The sequence below is a fragment of the Diorhabda carinulata genome, chromosome 2 (genome assembly GCF_026250575.1).
Source record: "Diorhabda carinulata isolate Delta chromosome 2, icDioCari1.1, whole genome shotgun sequence".
In the NCBI taxonomy this organism is placed as follows: domain Eukaryota; kingdom Metazoa; phylum Arthropoda; class Insecta; order Coleoptera; family Chrysomelidae; genus Diorhabda; species Diorhabda carinulata.
The window spans coordinates 4704823-4726609 of record NC_079461.1 but is presented as its reverse complement, the minus strand read 5'-3'; the positions used below and the strand labels follow the sequence as shown (position 1 = coordinate 4726609).

The 21787-nt window shown below is 32.0% G+C and overlaps 1 protein-coding gene across 8 annotated transcripts in view; it reads left to right on the top strand.

Annotated features, from left to right (window-relative positions):
- The first annotated feature begins 1363 nt into the window (after positions 1 to 1363).
- Positions 1364 to 21787, top strand: part of LOC130890853 (adenylate cyclase type 2-like) — a 103217-nt gene continuing 82793 nt past the window's right edge. For 7 of the 8 annotated variants that reach the window (XM_057795237.1, XM_057795231.1, XM_057795235.1 and 4 more), the window contains exon 1: positions 1364 to 1667. Coding sequence is in view for 5 of the 8 variants with exons in the window: in XM_057795231.1 (XP_057651214.1) it covers positions 1625 to 1667 (43 nt within the window). In the remaining 3 variants the exon portion in view is untranslated. Of the gene's footprint in view, positions 1668 to 4412; positions 4429 to 21787 lie in introns of those variants that run through there. The other variant, XM_057795234.1, reaches the window with a different exon arrangement.

Genomic DNA, 21787 nt, shown 5'->3' with positions numbered 1-21787 from the left:
ATTGTTATGTAAACATTTGGATATACTTCTTCCAAATAATTTAGTAAAATATACTGTATCAATTTTTGCATTTACATTGTAATTTGAGAGAAGAAACAGAAAAAAGTAAAACGGCCATGTTTGTTTTCCATTAAGTTTTTTGAGTACGTTTTCTCTAGATAAACCTAGACTAGGGCAGGTCTTTTGGCGAAGGCGTCTAAGATTGCCGACACCTAGCGCCCCCAGTGCCTCCTCTACCGTAATATTGTATTTGTATAAGTTAAATAAATCATGAATTTCATTTAACCATATTTCGTTGTATGTAGATCCTGTTATCTACAAACACACATGTATATATGAGGACAACTAAAACTCACCTGATTGCAAAAAATAACAAAAATCTTCTATTTTCTCGTTATTCATCCATCCAGAAGTTTTCATCTACCTTACTACGAAGTATTGATAAAATATAGCACACACTAATTATTGAGGGTAGAGCAATTAAACTGAATTTGAAAACATTTACTGAGTTGAGACACAAAAAGATTTACAAATAATAGGGTTTGTTTACATTACGATTTTTTTTAATGAATCCAAGCCAGTTGAATAAATTCGTCACGTAACAAAAAATGTTAAAAGAAGAAAATCAGGAAATCCGGGTGGTAAAATTAAAAAAATGTTTGATTCCAACATGTTTTGTTATTCTTTCTTTTATTCATTGGGCGAGAAATAACAAATAAAATGAATATTTGACTTTTATTATTTATACTATTTACAAAACATCAACGTCTTTAACCTCACAATTTCTACTTCTACAGTCACACGAAACGGTCTCTACTTTATCAGCATGAATCGCTGCAAAGCTCAGAATAAAAAAGATTTTCTTCCACATAAAAATATTGTTATACATACATGTGAATTGCATCCACTTTTTGTCAGTTTACATGAAATCATTTTTAAATATTTATTATATGTATTGATGTAACTGTTTCCTTTAAAAAATATTTTCATACATTTTTCTAATTACTTCAAAGACTGACTCGTGCCGCGAAAGATAAAAAATTACGGCAAACTGAAAAATTCAAACAGTACAAAACATCAACTTCTTTAACCTCACAATTTCTACTTCTACAGTCACACGAAACGGTCTCTACTTTATCAGCATTAAGCGAGGCAAAACTCAAAATAAAAAATATTTTCTTTTACATAAAAATGTTCAGATTTACATACATGTGAATTACATCCACTTTTTGTCAGTTTACATGAAATAATTATTAAATATTTATTATTATATTAATTATACATACCATCAATATAACCGTTTGCTTCAAAGAATATTTTCATACATTTTTCTAATTACTTGAAAGATATTTCAAAGACAGACCCGTGCCGCGAAAGATGAAAAATTGCGGTAAACTGAAAAGTTCGAACAGAGAGGTGGTAATTGTATGTGTATATCTTGCGAGCTATTCGGCGCACCTCCAACGGAATCCACTAGTTGATAGCCGGTAGACGCCGATTTCTGAATATAGTTGGCGTCTGTTGATCGAAGCGTCGCGACGACTTCCTTCTTTTCCCGTTACGGATTTAATACGCGTGTGAGATCGTCGATGCGCTTTTTTCGAAAAGCGAAATTTTTTTCTTCATGTTCGACTTTTATACCAGCACTTGTGACATGAACAATCAAGGTAGGTACAAGGATTCGTTAGATAAAAATAAATGAAAATCTATGATGATTATTGATATTTTTATTTAAAATAACGTTATTCTAGTTAACATACAAGGTCTTCCAAAAATTTCTCAGATCAAAATAAACTGATTCCAGTAAATTTACTACGGTTTAAATGATTTAGTTTAGAAGCCACGCGGCTTTCAAGTTGAAATTTTGAAATAGTTTTTTTATTTTAAATTTAAAATGATTCGTGTGATTTTAATAAAATTCATCCTGGTTATTTAGTATTACTTAATAAATGTTTTTAGAAAAGTTGAACAAATTATTAATACCGTAAGTGAATAAAACACTCATGACCGTTATAGAACTGATAAACTTTCTACTCTGTACAGTAGACAAAAGAAATAATTTTTTTCTTGTCCCTATATAGTAAACGACGCATTTTGATACTGTTTTGAAAGTGTATCGATGTCCTTGACGACGCAAAAAACTTAATAAGTTGACTTAAGTCAACTTAATAAGAAATAAGTTGACTTAAGTTAACTTATTAAGTTTTTTTGCGTCAATAATCCATTGCGAATTATTAAGTTACATTTTTTTAAATCCATCAGAATAAAAAATTCTCGTCAACTTTATTTAATTCTCTTTCTTTTCAATAGTAGCTTAAGTATGCGAAATTAATTTATTTGTAATAGAAATAAAAGTATTCAATTAGAAGTTGTAATCAATAGCTACCAATCTTGGGTCAATAAACATATTCAGAAACTCATCTCTCTGGAATACAGATGTTTGAAGCTGGCGCAAGGAACGAGGATCAAAATACAATCTCCCCAGTAACTTAGCGGCCTTCAAGGCTATTGAATATACGTCCTAATTCTGAAAAGTACTAGCTATCAGTGGATTCCACGCCACCAGGCAAACGAGGAGGGCAGCGACTCCATATTTTGGACCAAAATTCTAATGTGGCCCCATGAGAGTAAAATCGAAGTTAACTCATTGAATTAAGCGAGTTAATAAAATAAATGTTGACAGAGATGATGATCAACATGTTCAACTCTCTTGCTTCTTCATATTTATCTTCTCCTTTTGTTCCGAATTCTCGACATGACCCAGTTACTTGAAGAAATTTTTTCTTCACGGGCAAAAATGAATCCCTTCATCTCTTCTTGGAAAAAGTTGAAATATGTTTACTGGAAGCTGATCTGGATTGCTTCCATGTTTCATCTAATAATTCGTCAAACTATAATGTTTTCGTTTCATATTCTTTTGCATGTTGGAATTGTGGCAGAAATGGTCATATTTTATGATATGCCGTTCTCCTACGACTATTTTGTGTTATGATTGTGGTGCTGAATACATTACAAAACAAAAGTATGGACTTTTGGGTCTGAGGCCTGTTCCAAGTCATTTGCGAACTACTCCCGGAGTAAATTCAGAAAATCCAATACGAAAATCAAGCATATATATTTTAACTACGGCCAAATACATCTTAATGTGGAAGAATCGTCAGTCGCGGAAGTTGAGGTTACTAATTTGCTAAACAATCAGATGGAGTCTCACTGGAGAAACACTTCAGGCCTACAAAAAGTCCGAGACATTTCTCTAGATACCCAGAAGTGATAATAACTATAGTGATCGGTGTTGAGAGGTCATTACCTCGTCAAAAACCCCCTTATGATAGGATTGGCAGAGAAAGACAACTGCCAATTCAGCAAGCAAGCTATAAGTGGGTCAAAGAAATAGCCTACATTGAGTCTACGTATTTTGGAGGATGTAGAATGTGACAAGAAATATCCTTTTATGTTCATTGCGGTTATAAAGCAAAAACGACAGTCCAAATAATCTAATCTTGAATTTGAAGACTGTAATTTTCAACTTTAGAGCCCACGGCATCCAAACTAAACGACTTTGGACTTTAATTTGTGTCAGTCGTTTGTAATTTTTTTTTATGTAAAAAGCAGGCACAAGAGGGACCCTAATACACTCGAGTAATTCGAGTGGTGCCTAGCGTGTGGAGATGCTAGTGGATATTGATCTTGAAATTCTGTAGATTGTAGTATTCGTGCCTTGGTAGCCGATTCCACAGACTTGCACTTCTCCAAAGAAAGAAGTCCCGATAAATTAACGGGCGCCTGCACGCAAGCTCTGTTTTCATGAGCCACGTCTGCCTGTTGAGTAGGTCTTGCTGTGTGGGATTATGTTGAACGGCTCGGAAGAGCACCTGCCGTGGTAGTATCGGTAAAACAGAGTCAGGACCTTTCTTCTTTTCTATTTCATCATCATCTATTGACTAGGACTCAAGCAATAAATAACCTTCTACTGATCTATTTTACTGAGCTTATATAAAAAAATTTAGAATCATTAGTTGTGATAGAGTTTAGCTTTCGAATTAATATTCTTTGGAAACTTTCAATGACATATTTAGCCAGAATTGAACTAAACTCATTAAAAGTTGCAATTATAATACAATAATAGTATCAAAAGCATTGATTAGTAGCTATAAATAGTAGCTTAGAAATAATAATCTTCAAAATATACTGTTAATACAAATACCAACTTACTTATTTTTCCCAACAATATAATAAAAATAATTATTAATTTAGTTTTAGTAAAGTTAAATCTACTTTTGATATGCTTTGTATATGTTATGAGAATTATCAGTCTCCCCAATTAAAAATATATTAGTGCCGCACTGTATACTACAAATCATTTTAACGATTATTGTTTTAAGATAAGTATGTTTTAAGCCGCTATAATTTTAAAACACCTCATTATTGGTAAGTAACAGTTTGCGAAACTTTTATTTGGTAGGAAATAATTTCGTCGATATGACTAATATTATTATTACATATATAATTTTACTTATCACTTACCTTATATCAACTTTCTGCATATCGATTCCATCTTTAAAATAATTAACCTATAAAAACATCACGTATATGTGGTAAATTCTCCATTTATAGATCATCGCATGAAGTTGGAAAATATTTCTGTTTCGTTTTTATAGTTATGCTCTTTCTATTTCCATTGTAACTACAAAGCGTGACCATATATAGTAGAGTAATCGTGTTAAAAGGTATTAAATCAAAACGGCACCGGGACCATTAAAAAAGGTCTTTTGGAAGTTTGTTGTAAATCCCCAAACATTCAGGTTTTGCTTCTTGGAATTAATTTCCTAATCATTTCGATAATTCAAATAAAGAAGACATCGAAGTGAATTCAATAATTACTAATAACAATTAACTAGGTAACGTAATAAAACATGAATGAAGTTACAAGTATGCAGCGCCATCTTATCTGTTTAAGTAATACGCGCAGTTCAGGTTTGTACCTAATTATCTATGAAATAATTGCACGATTGAATATCGAATGGATAGTATAATGACTTGAAGAATTTTGTAAAAATTTCAATAATTTTTCACTGAGGATATTTCAAGCATAGGTTTTATGTATAAATTATACTCTATTTATAATCATAGAAATAACAATTAATTGGTATTTTTAGCAATATACTTGAAGGATACCTAAAAATAAATCTGTCATTTCACAAAAGTTCCCATTTTGGGATTTAATAATGATTTCCTTGGTAACAAAAATTCTGATGAAACGGGATATTTTTTATAATTTTAAAACAGCATTTTATACAAATGAAAGTATATAATAGCGATATTCGCGGTAACTAAATCCATGAATGCTTTATTATTTTTCGTTTGACATTCTCAAGCTCTGTGGCCTACGTAACGTTCTTTAATTACAAATACATAGACACACAGATATGTTAGATGTTGTAGTTGTAAGCATTACATGGCAAGTAGGATAAATGCGCACGCGTTGAATTAAATATCCTTGCCCGGGTTCGAAGATACATTGGACGTATTCAGAACACGTTCAGAACAAGAAATCTGTGCTCCACAAACACTCTGCCAGCCTTTTAGTGGTATTCTTTCTATGGTTAAATGTTTTCAATTTATCTATTTATGTCGTTATACAATCTAAAATTGAAATTCTAAAATTTGTGTAGAAGAAATAAATTGAGGATTAGAACCTATGCGGAACATAAAAAAAATTGAAATTAGAACAGCTTTACATTTTCAACAAGGTTAATAGCTGTTGAGTTTTTTACTTCTTCTTTTTATATATTCCGTCAGTTGTACCGATGCATTTACTGGGTAAATGATTCGAGATTCTGAAATATTTTTACTTGTATTGCTTTTTGGGGATAAAATATAGCATAAAATTTTATTATTTTTTTCTTTATAATGGAAGCATTATGGTAATATTTCTATTGTGTTATTTCGATATAATGATCTTTATCGATTTTATTGTTATACAGAAATATTTTTATTACTGTGGATACGTTGAAGTAATTAGTTAAAGAACCAATTCCGTCGCAGTATAGTATACTGGTATACTTACCTACCAACACGCAATACGAGATCTCCAGATAAAAATCTAAAAATAAATTAACAGTATAGCAGTTTAATGTATTCAACTCTTTTTTTTATCAAACATTTGGTAGAAAGAAATTAGAAAAATTATTTGTGACCAACCCAGAATATTATCTTGATACGAATTACTGACGTTACAAGCAACCCAATACTCAACATATTAAGAATTAATTATTCATAAACTACTTTCTCAAAATAAACAGCTAGGAGTTGACTGAATTTTATAGAATATAACATCCTATATATTATTTACACCTGCTTTTAATGATTCTTATGATAGAGAGTTTTGTTCCTCTAGTTCTTATGAGATGAGACGTGAAATAATATACCTAAAATATGTACCTTTGTCTTAAGTAAAGATATACGTTCTTTTAGATGTTTTATTATGACTATGGAGTCACTCCATAATTATGATCTATTGAATTAAATTCAATGTTATGACCTCATAATTATGAAAAGAGATAACGACGAACATTATTAATTGAGCTCTATTCATAAGGATTCATTTATAAAAATGTCATTTCCAGACATCGAATAGTTTTCTACAAGCGTTTTATAATTTCCATTTAGATAAATATTCTATAAAATCATTTTATTTTCAAAATACTTCGTCCGTTCTTTTTTTAAAACTTTATTTATTGAAGCAACATTAAATATTGCTAGCAAAGCTTTTTGTTTGTTTATATTTACAAAACCATTGTGTCTAAGGATACATGTGACGGGAATATGGTGTATATTGTAACCAACATTTACTTTTTTAATTGGCACCCTATGTTAAATAATAGCTAGTAAAAATTACTTCTACTATTTCTTATTTCAATAAAATTGAAATTATCTAGATACTTGAAAAAAGTATACTATTAAGATGGCCTTTTAAATGATGTCGATGGTTAACTTTAATAATCATGGCAGCTTGCACTAAAGTATTTTTTAGGTTCTTAGAATGATTTAGGTACAATTACCAAATTACCTTCTTATAGACCCTTCTCAGCTTAAATGTCTTGAACTCAAATGGTTTATATATGATAACAGGGATTTTTAGACCTCGTAATCATCTAAATGAATATTATCTTATAATATTCAAGTTTCAAAGCAAACTGTTTCAGTGCCGCAGTCTTCAGTTGAAAGAAAGTTCAAAATCGATATTCTTATAGTAGTTATTATTACTATATACACCATTGCAGTCATAGGAATAATTATTAATGCATATAATATGTTTTAATATTTACGCACTAGCAAAGTACTAGTAGCCACTACCTGTTTGTTAGCTATGACGTCATGGTAAATATAAAATACTGACGAATACAATTCTCGTGCAGCTTTTCAAAGGTTCGAAATAGTGAGTTATATGTCCAAACAATGTAAAAATCTTATTTTTTTTTCTGTGCATACTAATTATTAATTATTTACGTTGAAAATCCAGTTTCCAATTAAAATTCCAAAAATATCGTTGCTTGTTGTTTATAGTTTTTTATTTGTTGGTCTTTTTTAATGTATGCACATAAATTCGTGTTTCCACTGATGTAATACTGTCACATTTTTGAAATTAAAACAACCGTGTCTGGAAGATTTTTTAGAAAAAATAATGTTGATTCCGTATGAACGTGAAAAATTTAATTGTGACATATTGAACGCTTTCCAACATTATATTCTACACAAAAAAAAATATTGGTGCATGTTAAATATAGTTTTTAAAGTAAATTTTAGTTTTTTATTCATCTAAAACATATACGATAAAAAAATCTTTCTACTTTGGTCAATCTCATGATACACATTGTATACCTTCTCAAGCGCAAAAGTATGAAAAAATTGCATCAAACCGACCTTGTTGCTCAAATTTCACAGTTACTTTTTTTCTCTAGGAGTTAATGACCCCCAGATAATTTGAAACATGCGTTTTTCCAGCAGTTTACTCGATCTTTCGAACGTAAACAATAGAATTGATCAATTTCTTCATGCAAAATTGTACATCCTATTAATATGTGGGTTATCCGGGAAATTTCGTAAGATAAACATTATAAAATATGATAGAAAGTGAGTTAAAATAAAGTTTATATTTATTCAAACTACTGCGTGAATACAACTTATCTGAAAGGCACGGGAGTATACCATTAACTACGTTCTTGTGAATATAATCGCTATAGAGCACACTACATGAGTTTTATAAAAACGGTGATGTGTAGAGTACACCGGACATCGAAATACATCTATTATAAAAAAAACTGTCTGTTGTTTCGATTGTTTGCTTGCCTTTAATGTCGATTATTTACAGGCTAAGAAGTAGAGGTACTATATCAGTATTTAATTATAGTGAGACTTTACATTTTAAATATTTCTCGTATATGCTTATGTTTATCTTTCTAATTAAATAAACTTCATTCTATTTGCTGAATATAAATACCTGCTCAAATTGAGGTATTAGGTATATGTGTATCTCTTTGTTAGTCCAACTAAATGAGGATTCAAAAGGCAAGTAAATTTTCTAATACTAGCTCAGTTTAATTTTAAATAGTGAATTTAATTTGGGTGTGAGTGGAAAATTATTGACAAATTATCTCTAAAATCCTTATATTTATATAAATTTTCACAATTGGTTCAAGATTTTTGCCAAAATTTACTACACAACATATTATATACGATCTCAATCGTCCCACGACATAATTATCCAAACTTTATAAACTTGTTATTTGTTGACAACTTAATAACAATCCCAACTCAAAGCTTTATACCTATTCCACGACATGGGAATCGTTTTTTATCAATAAACAATTTTTATATAAGTTTTATGATGAATACGATCTGTATATAAATTGTCATGTTGCCAAATGTTTCGCAATGAAATTCAGATGACAATTTCATTAAAAATAAACCACACATGTGTTATTATTTTATTAAAAAACTAGAAAGATGTTTTTGTGCGATATTTTATAAATTATATTCTTTAATAAATGTTGGTCTATTTTATAAATAACTTGTTTTTATTGTATAGAAATAATTAGAGGCGTTTTTATCTTTCTCAAAATTTTACTTCACATTGACAACCCTGGCGAATAAATTATCAAACTAATCCCTCCAATACGAAAATAATATTCAAGTAGGTACGTTCACAATAACGAATGAGACTACGTTAATAATTTTAGGAGAACAAAAAATTTTTATTGCATCCTCTTTAATTCCCATGTGTAGCTTTCGAGTAAATAATCAAATCTATAAACGGCTTTTACGATAAGTTTGCAGACATAACGATGGATGTTTTACATCGTTGCCATGTTGTAATTTTATTGGCATGAAATAAATTAAATTTTTAATAAATTCTTTTAATATACAGTCGTAATACTGGAATGTAATTAAACAATAATATTTTATAAACGATTCATTACTTAAATTTCTCACAAAAGTAATTGAAATTATCTTGTTCTCTTCTAAAATGTACTATGCTACCATCTCCATTCAACTACTTGATAAAACCTTATGTATCATCAACGTAGTATTAGATACTTTCTTTTGATTAGTTATGAAATTATATCGTATACTGTGACTAATTAAGTATTAAATGCAAATGAAAAATAGCAAATTAACATACAAGAAAATCCGATTTTAATTATAATAAATCTTACAACATCTAAGACCGATACTACATAGCTGCCAACGTTTAGAACGTAAATATCCCGTATATACGATCAACGATTTCATTCACACCTAGGTTTGCCCCTTTTTTTTCTGTAATTAAAGTACATAGGTTGTTATAGATTAGAAAAAAAGTATGTAGTATTAAAACAAAGTACAATTTATTTTTATGTTTATAAACATGTCGATTCTTCTGTGACAGTTGACTTGGCGGGAATTGACAGTAGATATGAAATTGGTTTATAGCAGTTTCCTTGGGTGTTTTTGTTTGGTTGGATTGAGGAAACTTTACATGATGTAGAAATTACTCCTCTGCAGGGCTGGAGTTGTGGTAGATGGTAGTGTGATATGTACAGGTTGAAATAAAAGCAATTAAACGATTTAAGATAAAAAAGAAGAATAGCTAGATACAAAAAAAATAGTTCTCAGATTAAGGAAATTTTGTTTTTTGTTGTTTTTGATTATTAGAGCACTTGTTTTGGACATGCCGGTCTGTGCTGTAATTTATTTTGTTCTTAGCTTTTTCTTTGGGTGTTAAATTGTGACGTTTCCTTTTGATATCTGTTGAAAGTCACTGTAAACAGTCTCAATTCTGTTTTTATTTTTTGTTGGTGACAATCCTTCTTAAGTCAAAACGCGAATCTCAATTATTTGAATCTTTTTCAAAACTTAGTAGTCGTTCGAGCTCTACAATAATAAAATAGATCGAAGCGGCTAGTTGAAATTTTGAGTAAAGCTGTTGAGATTTGTCACTGTCGCGCCCATGGAGATGTTTGCGCGCGCACTCTAATTACTATATAACACAGTGTATAAGAAGGATAGAAAAGGCCCTTTCTTGGGGCATTCTTACCTTAATTTCAGAGTAAACTTCTTCTTGTTTAATTCTAAGACATTTCTTGAGTACTTCATGTCAATATTTGTCGATAGCAAACTTAACCTAAAAATCTGACACGAATTTACATTTTTTTCATAGTTTTTGATGTATTTGAAAAACACTCTGTGTGGTTTTTTGATCATTTGCGTTCCCAATATCGAAATTAATGTGCTACCGAAAGAAAATTTAACGTGAATGCAGCCCAATTTCCCACATCGTATGGAAGTGTAGTCAATTGGTGCAACCGGATATTCCCAATAATAGATATTCTGCTGCTTTGATAAAATATATGAACTTGAACCGTTAAGTTCAATCTTACGCTTGAAATAAGGTAACATTTCCTTTCGAGACATGAATAAGTAGAAAATTCGTACTATATTTAAAAGATATTTCCCTTTATATAACGAGTATATATTCGAAAACTTCGATATCTTTCTTCTAGTAAATTATATTAGGAATCGAAAAGGGACGCAATCGTGATTTATATTTCACGGAAAAAATGTTTTCCATACAATAGGTAGTCACAATCAGCGGCTTTCGTGGAATAAAAATGTCGTTTCTTCTTCGAATCGACACAAAACGTTATTTGGGACAATACGACAAATCCGGAAAGATCAGCATTTAGGGAAATCATTTGGAAATCACTTTATACATAGAGGAGGATCGTACAGTAGCGTGCAGGTCGAAAATGACGGTACAAGATACCAAAAAAAAAAAATTAAGATGAAATCTTACCGAAGACAATATACAGTTTGTCACTTTTTTCACGCAGACACACAGTGGTGTGCCTCGTTTTCTAATATATTGGTTATATGGGTTTGAACTTTCTCTTTTAAATAATGCTACGTTCATAAATGATTGTTTTAATATAAAATTTAAGCTATAACTGAAAACTATTATCAGATATCAGAAGGTAAACGAATATTTATAAAACGTGGCTGAAACTTACAGAGAACTACGCCTGGGTGCGTATGAAATAGAAGACGAAGATTGTGTGTATTAAATAAAACAAAATTTCTAACTTTAATTGGTACCTACTTATTGAAAAAATCTCAGATTACGGCATATAAAAACTTTTTTCTATTTTGCTGCATAGTGAGAAAAAATCGAAAGCAATAATATTAAAAATGATTTAGTTACTGTCTTTTAATTAACAAATATACTATAAACTATTCACAAACATCTAATTTATTTAATTACTGTCCCGGTGTGTTCCTTATTACTTCAAATTGTTGACTGCTAGTCATCCGCTTTATATACTATTAAACTTTCGAGAACTTTCGATTCCTTGAAATCTATAGACCGCCGTAAACAAACAGAAATGCCAACCATTGCTTTGACAACATATTGAAACAGGACTTTCAATAATGTTCTTTGCCACTGAAGATTTTAGTGAAAAATCACAAATTTCAATAAGATCTGTAGCAAAAGTAACCATCGGAGGACTTTATTTGCCGAAGTATTCCGGCAAAATCTAATTTAATTTTTCTTTAATATTGGAGACAATTCGTTGGGGCTCCGCATATTATTGAATTTTCTCTTCAGATCTTGAATATCAGAGAATAATTTTACATCGCAAGTAACTGAAATAAATTTGAAAAGGTCGCATCAAGTTCTTAATGGAGAGAATTGAGATTTCACAATGAGGATTCGAAACTTTTGCGTTAAAGACAAAAAAAAACTATCGGTTATCTTCGACGTAAATCGTAATCACGTGACAGTTTGCGGCGTTTCAACGGAAACAGTGAGAATGTTTCTTATTGACATTTGTCTATACAAGATGTCCCACGACGAGTTAAAACTATCTGTTTATGGCAAAATAATAATACACTTTTGAAATCTACGTGAAATTTTAGTATACACTTGTCTAAAAACTTTTTCCAAAAAATGCATACTTTTTGAGTTATTAATTTTTTTGTAAAAAATTTGACCCATTGCAGACCCTTATAAATTATTTTTTTACAAAGATACCCTCAAAGATATGAAAATGGTTTTTGTTTAGTTGCTTTTAGGAAGGTCAGACGTATTTGAAACTGTGTTGAAAACTTTTTTATCTTATACAGGGTGTGTATAAAAAGTGTTCACATTTTAACTTCATAATTATCAAATTTCTTTATTTTTTTAAATAGAACCACCCGACTTTTTCTATTTGCCTTATTTTTTACCCCTGAATGCATTAAAATAGAAAAAACCGGGTGGTTCTGTTGAAAAAAAATAAAGAAATTTGATATTTATGAAGTTAAACTTTGAACACTTTTTATATACACCCTGTATAAAATGAAAAACTTTTCAGCATAGATTCAAATATGTCTGACCTTGCTAAAGCAACTAAACAGAAATAATTTTCATATCTTTAAGGGTATCTTTGCAAAAAAATAATTTATAAGGGTCTGCAATGGGTCGAATTTTTTACAAAAAAATTAATAACTCGAAAAGTATGCATTTTTCGAGAAAAGTTTTCAGACGAAAGTATACTAAAATTTTACGTAGATTTCAAAAATCTATTAATATACAGAGTGTTTTATTTAGAATAACAAAGTTACAGTCGACTTCCGGCTCTACCAACTTTGCAAATATTTTAGTTCAAAAGATCGTATCCGAAATCCCAAACGTAGAAATTTTCATTTATTTTCAGTTATTCTCTTCCTTTGCCGTTTCCACCACTTGAAACGTGAATTTCATGGGGATCCAATCGAAAGAGAGTAGAGAGAATCATGTCGATAAATTTATAATTAGGTATTCCTGAGCTGCAACCTCTGGGTTTCATTCTCCCAAAGTATTTATTCGAGTAAAAATCTAGATGTCTGCTTCATAGGCTATTATAGGCTTCACAATCATGGTGTACGTCCATTTCAATTTATTTTAGTGTCACTATCCCGTCAGAAATCCTGCGCGAATGCGTAGGTTCTTACTACATAAGTCCGAGTATTTCTAGGACAATGTGCAGTGGAGTTTGGACTTGAACAACTTCTATTTCAGCTGTTGTACAAGCCTCTGTTGCCTCTGTAATTCAGATACTTTCAAACTTTGTTCCTTGCTTGGGTGTGGATTTGGACGAAAAAGATTTATTTTTAACAAAAACGTTTATTGATATGATGCTCCAGGATTTCGGCAATAACAACGAGTAGAAAAATACCCAAATTACAACACCAAGTACCTTAAAGCTCTGCAGAAGTGACAGTTTAGGCTGAAATATCTTCGAAGGTTAGCCCGTACAGTTTTTTACTATGGTTAAGGGGATTTAACCAAAGTATTCGTCAAGAAATGGGTTCCGTACCCGATACTATGTAGTGAAGTTTTCAATAATAATCTAGGTCAGGTTTCAGGAATGCCTTGGGCGAGATGGCGGCTAGATGAAGGTTATTACTTTTAAGAAATAATTTTCCACTTTATATTCTCCATTTTAAATAAAAATTTGTTTGGATACAATGCGTTTTTCTTTTTTTTACGGAAATTTCAAATGTACGAAAATTAATGGCTCGTGATATTTAAATTACTGTATAAATTTTCCATATTTCATTGATCGATTTATCAAAATTCCATTTCTTTATTTTATTTTTCGACTACGCGACCAAATTCAGTAAACACATTACGATATTTCCAAAGTTTCAAATGTCGGAAACGTTGATTTTCCACTTGAGTTTCGTCTCCTATTTTCCATAGAAGTTGATGTGATCCGGAAAAATCGCTTGGCAAGACAGTTCTTGTCACTTTCGAAGAAAAACCCAAATCTAATCGCATAAATTCAGAGTGAATGAAAAGACGAAATATATTCATTTCACTATACGAGGTCTGGCTATTAAATAAAGAAACTGCGCGACTAGAGGGCGCCCTAGACGGGGGTCTTCAAATTTCTCGTTAAATTGAAAAAAACTCCGATTGAGTGTTATAAATTGTTGCAAGAGTCCTATGGGGACAATTCTCTATCTCGTGCGCGTGTTTTTGATTGGTGTAAGCATTTTAGTGAGGGTCTGAAGAAGACCAGCGCCCAGGTCACTCTGAGACTGTTTCAACTCCGGAAACAGTTACCAAAATCAACCAAATTGTGCGTGCAGATCATCGAATGAGCATCCGGATGATTATCGAGGCTGTAAACGCTGATAAAGAAACGGTTAGAAAAATTTTACACGAAGAATTACACATGTCAAAAGTCTGTTCGAAGCTGGTGCCAAAAAATCGGACTCCTGACCAAAAGCTCTTGCATCAACGGGTCTGCTAAGATTTCCTTGAAAGGTTAGAAAAAGATCTGCTCTGAAAGGGACCCGATTTGAGTCGATGGAACTTTCTGGTTACAATTTATGCAAAATCCAGTCAAATTTTAAATTAGAAATTGACATTATTCAACGTGAAACCATTGAAAAAGATTTTTCAACCACAATGTTGTGCGCCAATCTATGCTTCTCGTACTTTACAGTGTCGCCCACCACACGACAAAAGTATTCTAATTCTAAGTCGCTTCATAGTGTGGTGGCTATTTCTGAAGTTTTGTTCATGCGTTCAAGGACCTCGGTGTTTGGAGCTGTATCGATCGAACTTATCTTCAAAGTACTAAACGTTTGAGCGGATTTAGAAAAGATACACATCGTTCCAATCTCATACGCAGATCAACATAAAGGATCCAAAATATTCGTTCGAGTTTTATGTAAGCTGCTCATGTCTGTCCATGGAGAGACGACTCCAGAAATGTTGTAGAAAATCCACTGGATGATCGTCGACTGAAAGTGCGTAAGCTAGCAGATATAGTAAGCATTTCAAAAAGTTCGGTACATCGCTAATTAACTAAAAATTTGGGTGCCATGTTTTCTCACAATGGAACAAAAACAGCGTCGTGAAGATATTTGGTAATGTTTCACTTAAATAAAGTCGTTTCATAAGCATGGATGAAACGTGGATCCATCACTTAACACCTGAAACAAAAGGGCAAACACAACAATAGACTGAAAAGGGAGAACCGACTCCAAAGAAAGCAAAAACCGTTCCATCTGCATTTAATTTCCATTTAATATCTTGAAAAAGGAAAAACTATCAACGGCGAGTATTATGCGAACTTATTGCAACGTTTGGGCGATGAAGTCAAGCAAAAACGGCCGAATTTGGATAAGAAGAAAATGTTGTTTCATCAAGGTAATGCACCAGCTCACACATCCGTTATTGCAATGGCCAAAATTAACGAATTAAAGTTTAAATTGCTACCTCATGCCCCTTATTCGCCAGATTTAGTCCCTTCGGATTATTTTCCGTTCCCAGACTTGAAAAAACGGCAGTTAATGGCTATTTTGAGGAGCCCTGACGATTCTTATTTAAAAAACGGTAACGAATATAGCTGGGAAAAGTGTATTGTGTGTTTTATTTGTTGGGCCAGATACTTCTGAGACAATTCACGTATACTTAACTCTAATAAAAGTCAATATATTCAGTTGGTATAGTTGTTCGTCATACCTTTATTCACGGACAACACTTTAATCTTATTAATTAATAAAGTATGATGCTTTTATGTGGCAAACATTTTCAATAATTATCAGTAGTTGCATGCAACGTCGGATATAATACCCTTGTTAGTTGAATAGAAGTTTAATTGTAGTAGGGGCCATCACGAACATACATATTCAAGAGATCGTCCGACTATCTAATACAGGATGGAACAAAGTGGGTTATAACATTTTATTTCAGTAGTAATAACCCAAGGACCTTGATAAAAAGTTTTATAACCTCGTCGCTTGTACTGCTTGGTTGTCTTCAATCAGATAACTTCAAATTAACTCTGGATTTATACTAAAGGAAATAATATTAATAGAACAGACATTTAGCTGGTTGACAAGCAGTAAAACGCGGCCACGACCTGCCATTTCAACCAATTAAGTAAGAAAGAAGATTGTCAAAGAAAAAGTAGACCTCAGATGCTGAATCTGTAGACAGTATGGTAAAATTAATAATATTATGACTGGACGCTCGGTCTTTGCAAGAAAGGAATACCTGGAAAGGCTTAAATAACGAAAACCAAATATGCAAAACGCATATTTTACATATTATATGCATATATCATTAGTAAATAACAAATTGTGCATGACTGAACAAGTTTTGAAAGACGTAGAGGTTTTGCAAAACCGAAACAATTTTATAAATCTGCTATTCTGTAGTAGTCGGACGGCTCGAGGAAATTATATGGGTGTTCCCTGTCTGAAAGTCAAAATAAGTCTTTGAACACGTTGAGCACCAGCTCAGTCCATACGCCTGCAACTGAACTTTCCTCATAGACCTTCGGACTACTCGGCGTATTTTATGGTCCAAGGGAAAAAATGTGTTGTTGTGAAGACTATCCAAAATTTGGATGGGTCATGAATCAAACTAGTCTTACCAACCCTCTAGAAAGAGCTCAGATATAAATGTTTTTTCACAAAATAAACATAGCAGATATTTTTGATCTAATATAATATTCTTTGAAACACGTTGTACATTTTTGTACACTCTACATAAAAACATAAATTCAAAGGACAAAACAGCAAGTAGGTATAACTTCAAAGAAATATAATGACAAGAATTATTTCGAACAAAAAATGCAAAAAATGTTTTTTGTGTTTCCGACCAGGACCTCTCAGGGCGCCGGGGAAAGTTTTAGTAGTAAACTTAATTTTTCCTAGGAGCCACACCCCGTATGAAGTGTAAAAACACAAAAATAATTTGGACCCAGGGAAAAGTTTATCAATTTTGGCTCTTAATTCTAAGTTTTGTTGAGCGGTCTGCATAGGGCGTTGAGCAATTTGTGTCAGTTATTATTTATTTTATGTTTTTGAAGAAATTACATTTAGAGCTTTATTTATAGAATACCATTAATTATATAAAACAACAAATTCTGTTTGATTTCTGAAATTGTTGCGATAAAAACCTATCAGTTGGTTATGTAGACACAACATGAGTTCGTCCGTGTTCGGATATAATCGACGTGGATGTATCGAATTCGAGTATTAAACCTTATAATTACGCATATGATCGTTTACAGATTGTATTATCATGAATATCCGTTAAATCAGCAGCGCTATTATACCGAATAATCCAATACTCATTTTAATTATGTTTATTATCTCTATGATCGTGGATTAAATATAATAACTATTCAATTTCGTATAACGATGACAGTTCTACAGAGTTTTTCATTGACAGTTCATAGCGGACATGATGTTGAAGTTACATCTGTCAAATTAGCTGTCACTTATTCAATCAGTGAGAATAGATGTAGCGTTCAACGCCGCTGATGATCGAATAAGGGTAATATTCCCAGTTAATGGTGGTAGTGTGGTAGATCATTTCACTGATTCAGTGAGTAAAAAAAACATCGCAGCTGTCAGTGAGAGTATGCAGGAGACTCTTAAGTAGTCGTAAACCACAATATGACGAATTTTGTGTCGCTCCAGAACAAAATTCGGTTGAAAGTTAAAGATCATAGATAACGAAGTGTGTTCACTGTATCGGTTCTGAATTAGTTCGATTATTATTAAAAAATGGTTGAGGAACATTTCTGGATGAGACGAATTTTGAAGCATAAAATACCGTCGAAGAAAAATTTACTTTATGATATGATTTAGATCGATGATTACTAAATTTTTTCGGTTTGAATCGAATGATATGTTTTGTAAATGTGTTTGTGAATTGCTATTTTTTTTTCGAAGACCAATTGAGTTCATATTTATACTCTTTATAATCATTAAATAATATAATATCCCTTGATGATATTTTTGATTTTTGACAAAGAAAGAACAGATAATACAGCTTATATAATAATTCTATATGGGCAGTTCCTATAGCTGAACTAATATGAAATAAAAATGCTGTGTTTAAATGTCAATAAGAAACTTTTCGACTCTTGTCCTCGATGTTGCCACATCGGGCGCCTTGAAATAACTGAGTTTCAACAAACTGAAATTCCATTGGTAAAACACAAATTTTATTTATCGACCAGCTCAATCGCGGTTCTCACTGAAAAAACACGAATTTGGTCATCTTTGCACGGATATAACTCACTGATACGGCATGTCCTTCATTGGAGTGAAGGTAATATCCATCCTCCTTGCACAAGTGAGAAATGTATTCTGCCGACCACCTTGACCAGAAATTTTGCAATGTTTGAGTAGCTTGTTGATACTTATTCAAACGATTTGACGTTCGTTATCGCAGTTCAGGTGTGGGTAATGCTGTCAGTGGAAAAATGGATCCCACAGGAGAATAGAGATTATCATGGATGCATGGAATGCGAAAATTATGACATTAAATATAAGTCATAGTATTTCGTAACGAATGTCATAAGTCAAATGTTCACATGAGATGTCACCTGTCATAAGGTTCCATTTAATATTGATTTCAGTTACGTCATCGATGCCTATTACGCCATCTGTAACCACTTGTAGGGAAGCTTACAATTTTTATCTTCCAAATTTCATCAGTCTACGTCACTGTTCAAAGGAAAAGAGAGCGGGGGGACTATTGAGAACGACTGTATATAAAATGTTATTATGGAATAATTAAGTACGTTCAATACGATATTGAAATTTCCACGTGACTATGAGGTAGATATTATTTGGGAAATTTCCTTTATATTATGTTTATGAGTAATTTGCGGAATGCGTTCTCCTTGAGTCAATCTGTTATTATATATTTATTGTCAAAGGCAACAGTCCAATAAAATCTAAAATTAGCTCATTATTTATAACTTTGAAAATAGTGAATTCGGCTGGAGGATTTATATCAAACACTTCATCGAATAGTGAATGAATATTAGTAATTTATGCAACTAAGTGCATAAAGTTTCTTATTTCACTCATGGAATTCCCGGTTTCACTAATTGAAAAAGTTGACCAGCGATTCCATGAGTGAAAAAATAAACTTTTCGCACTTTTCTACTACCGTGCACAAAGTGCGTACTTTGGACACATTTTCGAGTGCGTAAAACTTCACTTTACACACTAGTGTCTGAAGAAACATACTTCAACTAGTAGTGCGCGAAGAAAATGATTATTAACGTTTTCGTAGCGTAGTGGTTAGAGTACAAGGCTCACATACGAGAGGTCCCAGGTTCAAGTCGCGCTCAATCTACTCTTTTTTTCACTAGTAGAAAAAATATTGTATGTAATTCGTGTGTATAAACCCGTTTTCGACTCATGTGTTTGTCGCATTCATCACTATACCCACTCGTTATATATAAACTTTTGACTATAGAACTATATTTACTGGAACAAGTGGATATTTATTGCACTCATCTGTCATTATAGTACAGAGGTTTGTGTTCAAGACAAACATAGACATTCAAATGAGTGAAATCTTTAGTCCTTTTTCAGTGAGATTGTAATACGTCTCAAAGAATTGAGAATTTTATTTTATTATCAAGTTATCAGTTAATATACCTTTTTGATCATTTCGATGATGATGGGAGAGATCATAGATAAGACAGCACAAACGCTAGAGTTTACATCCAAGATGACGGACACGACAGATGACACATAATGAGATGACACGACAGATAATACATGATAGGTGTGATCATATATATCACAAGATGGCGGGAATGACATATGACTGGAGAAGTAATAAGACTGAAATTTCTGTATTCAGTGGTGTTAAATTATTTATTAGTTGAGTACAATGAATTTTCAGGAATCTGTCTATAAACGTATATTTTATTGAAGATATAGATGATTCATTCACTCATTAAATTGTAGATCATACTTGCCCAAGACGTTATCGTGACATGCATTGGGACCTACTGGGAAAAAATTCTATTTTTTGCATTGAAACATCTTGCATTTCAAACCATATTGTATGCAACACGTCGAGTGCAATTAAGACTTTCTTTATAGGGAAAAATAAAACTCGAAATTCATTAAGCTCCTTCGTTAAATTACATTAAATAACGACTGCATAATGATTGGATTCAAAGTTTATTGTGGACAACGATATTAAGAAAAAAATTTTCATAAATATACCTGAGCTAACACAAGTTCTCGATCTTTTATAATCACAAGTTGTATAGAGCATTAGAAAAAGGTTTGGAGTGGTTAAAAGCCCCGTGCATTATAAATTAGATAGCCGTATCAAGCACTTATTTGCCAGTAAAAGTAAGAAATTTTGTTACGATGGTTGGGATGTTTTCGGTTAGCTTTTGAACTAAAAACATTTTTGTGATAAGAAAGATATTTTTTAAATAAATTTACAAATATTTATGCTGCGTTACTGAATCTATAAACATCAATAGCTAATTTTTCAAAAAGCGAAATACCAAGTTTTATACGCCGAGTATGTAATTCGATTAATTTGTTTAATGAAATAATAGATTAATAGCACTATACAAAGCTGTCATTAATTGATTTTGTAATTTTAAATTCTAATTTGCTTCGATAATCAAACTTCGATGTTTAGATAGCCGACAGAAACGAAATCATTTTGTAATGAGAGAAATTCTAAATATATCAGTGTTGTGCTGAATTGGGATAAAATTGCAAAAACATGAACCATTATTTTGCTGAAATTTCTTTTAGGCATCTCCGACAATCGTGATTTTATAGAGAAAAGTTTCAATCAAACAAAAAATGAAGCTCATAAAACGCTTTGAGGTTTCGATTGATGTCGATTGATATCGATTGTCAAATGATATCGATGTAAATTGATGGGATTGATTGATAGGGTTGCTCGTTCGATTATAGCATTGGTTCCCAAACTTTTTTGTTTCATAGACCACTTTTGCTGGATCCGGTGAACCCCCTGCAGCTACATTACTACAAATTTCCAAATCTCGAAAACTTGCATTGTGGCCGAGTTTTAACGATTAATTAACAGTTTTCCAATAAAAAAAGTTAGAATTGATTGCTCGATAGGGTTAATTATTTGATAATAGAATCAGCTAAACAGATGAGTGAGTGTATATCAAAAAAGCAAAGTGACTTTATTCAACTTTACTTTTTTGACATCTACAGTGACTCACAGCACAAGAACCAATCAATTCTCAAAAATTTTAATATCTTCTTCTTCTTCTCCTTCTTCATCGTAGGTTATGACTTAATCCTTAATGTTTGCATCAATGGTTGCCTGGTTGCACCTAGGATGATGAAGACCAGTTTCCATACCATCTTGTAGGTGTTCGACCTGGTGATCGGAGTGTATTCGGTTTTTCTTCCTTTGCAATCTTTGCCAACTTGACATTCT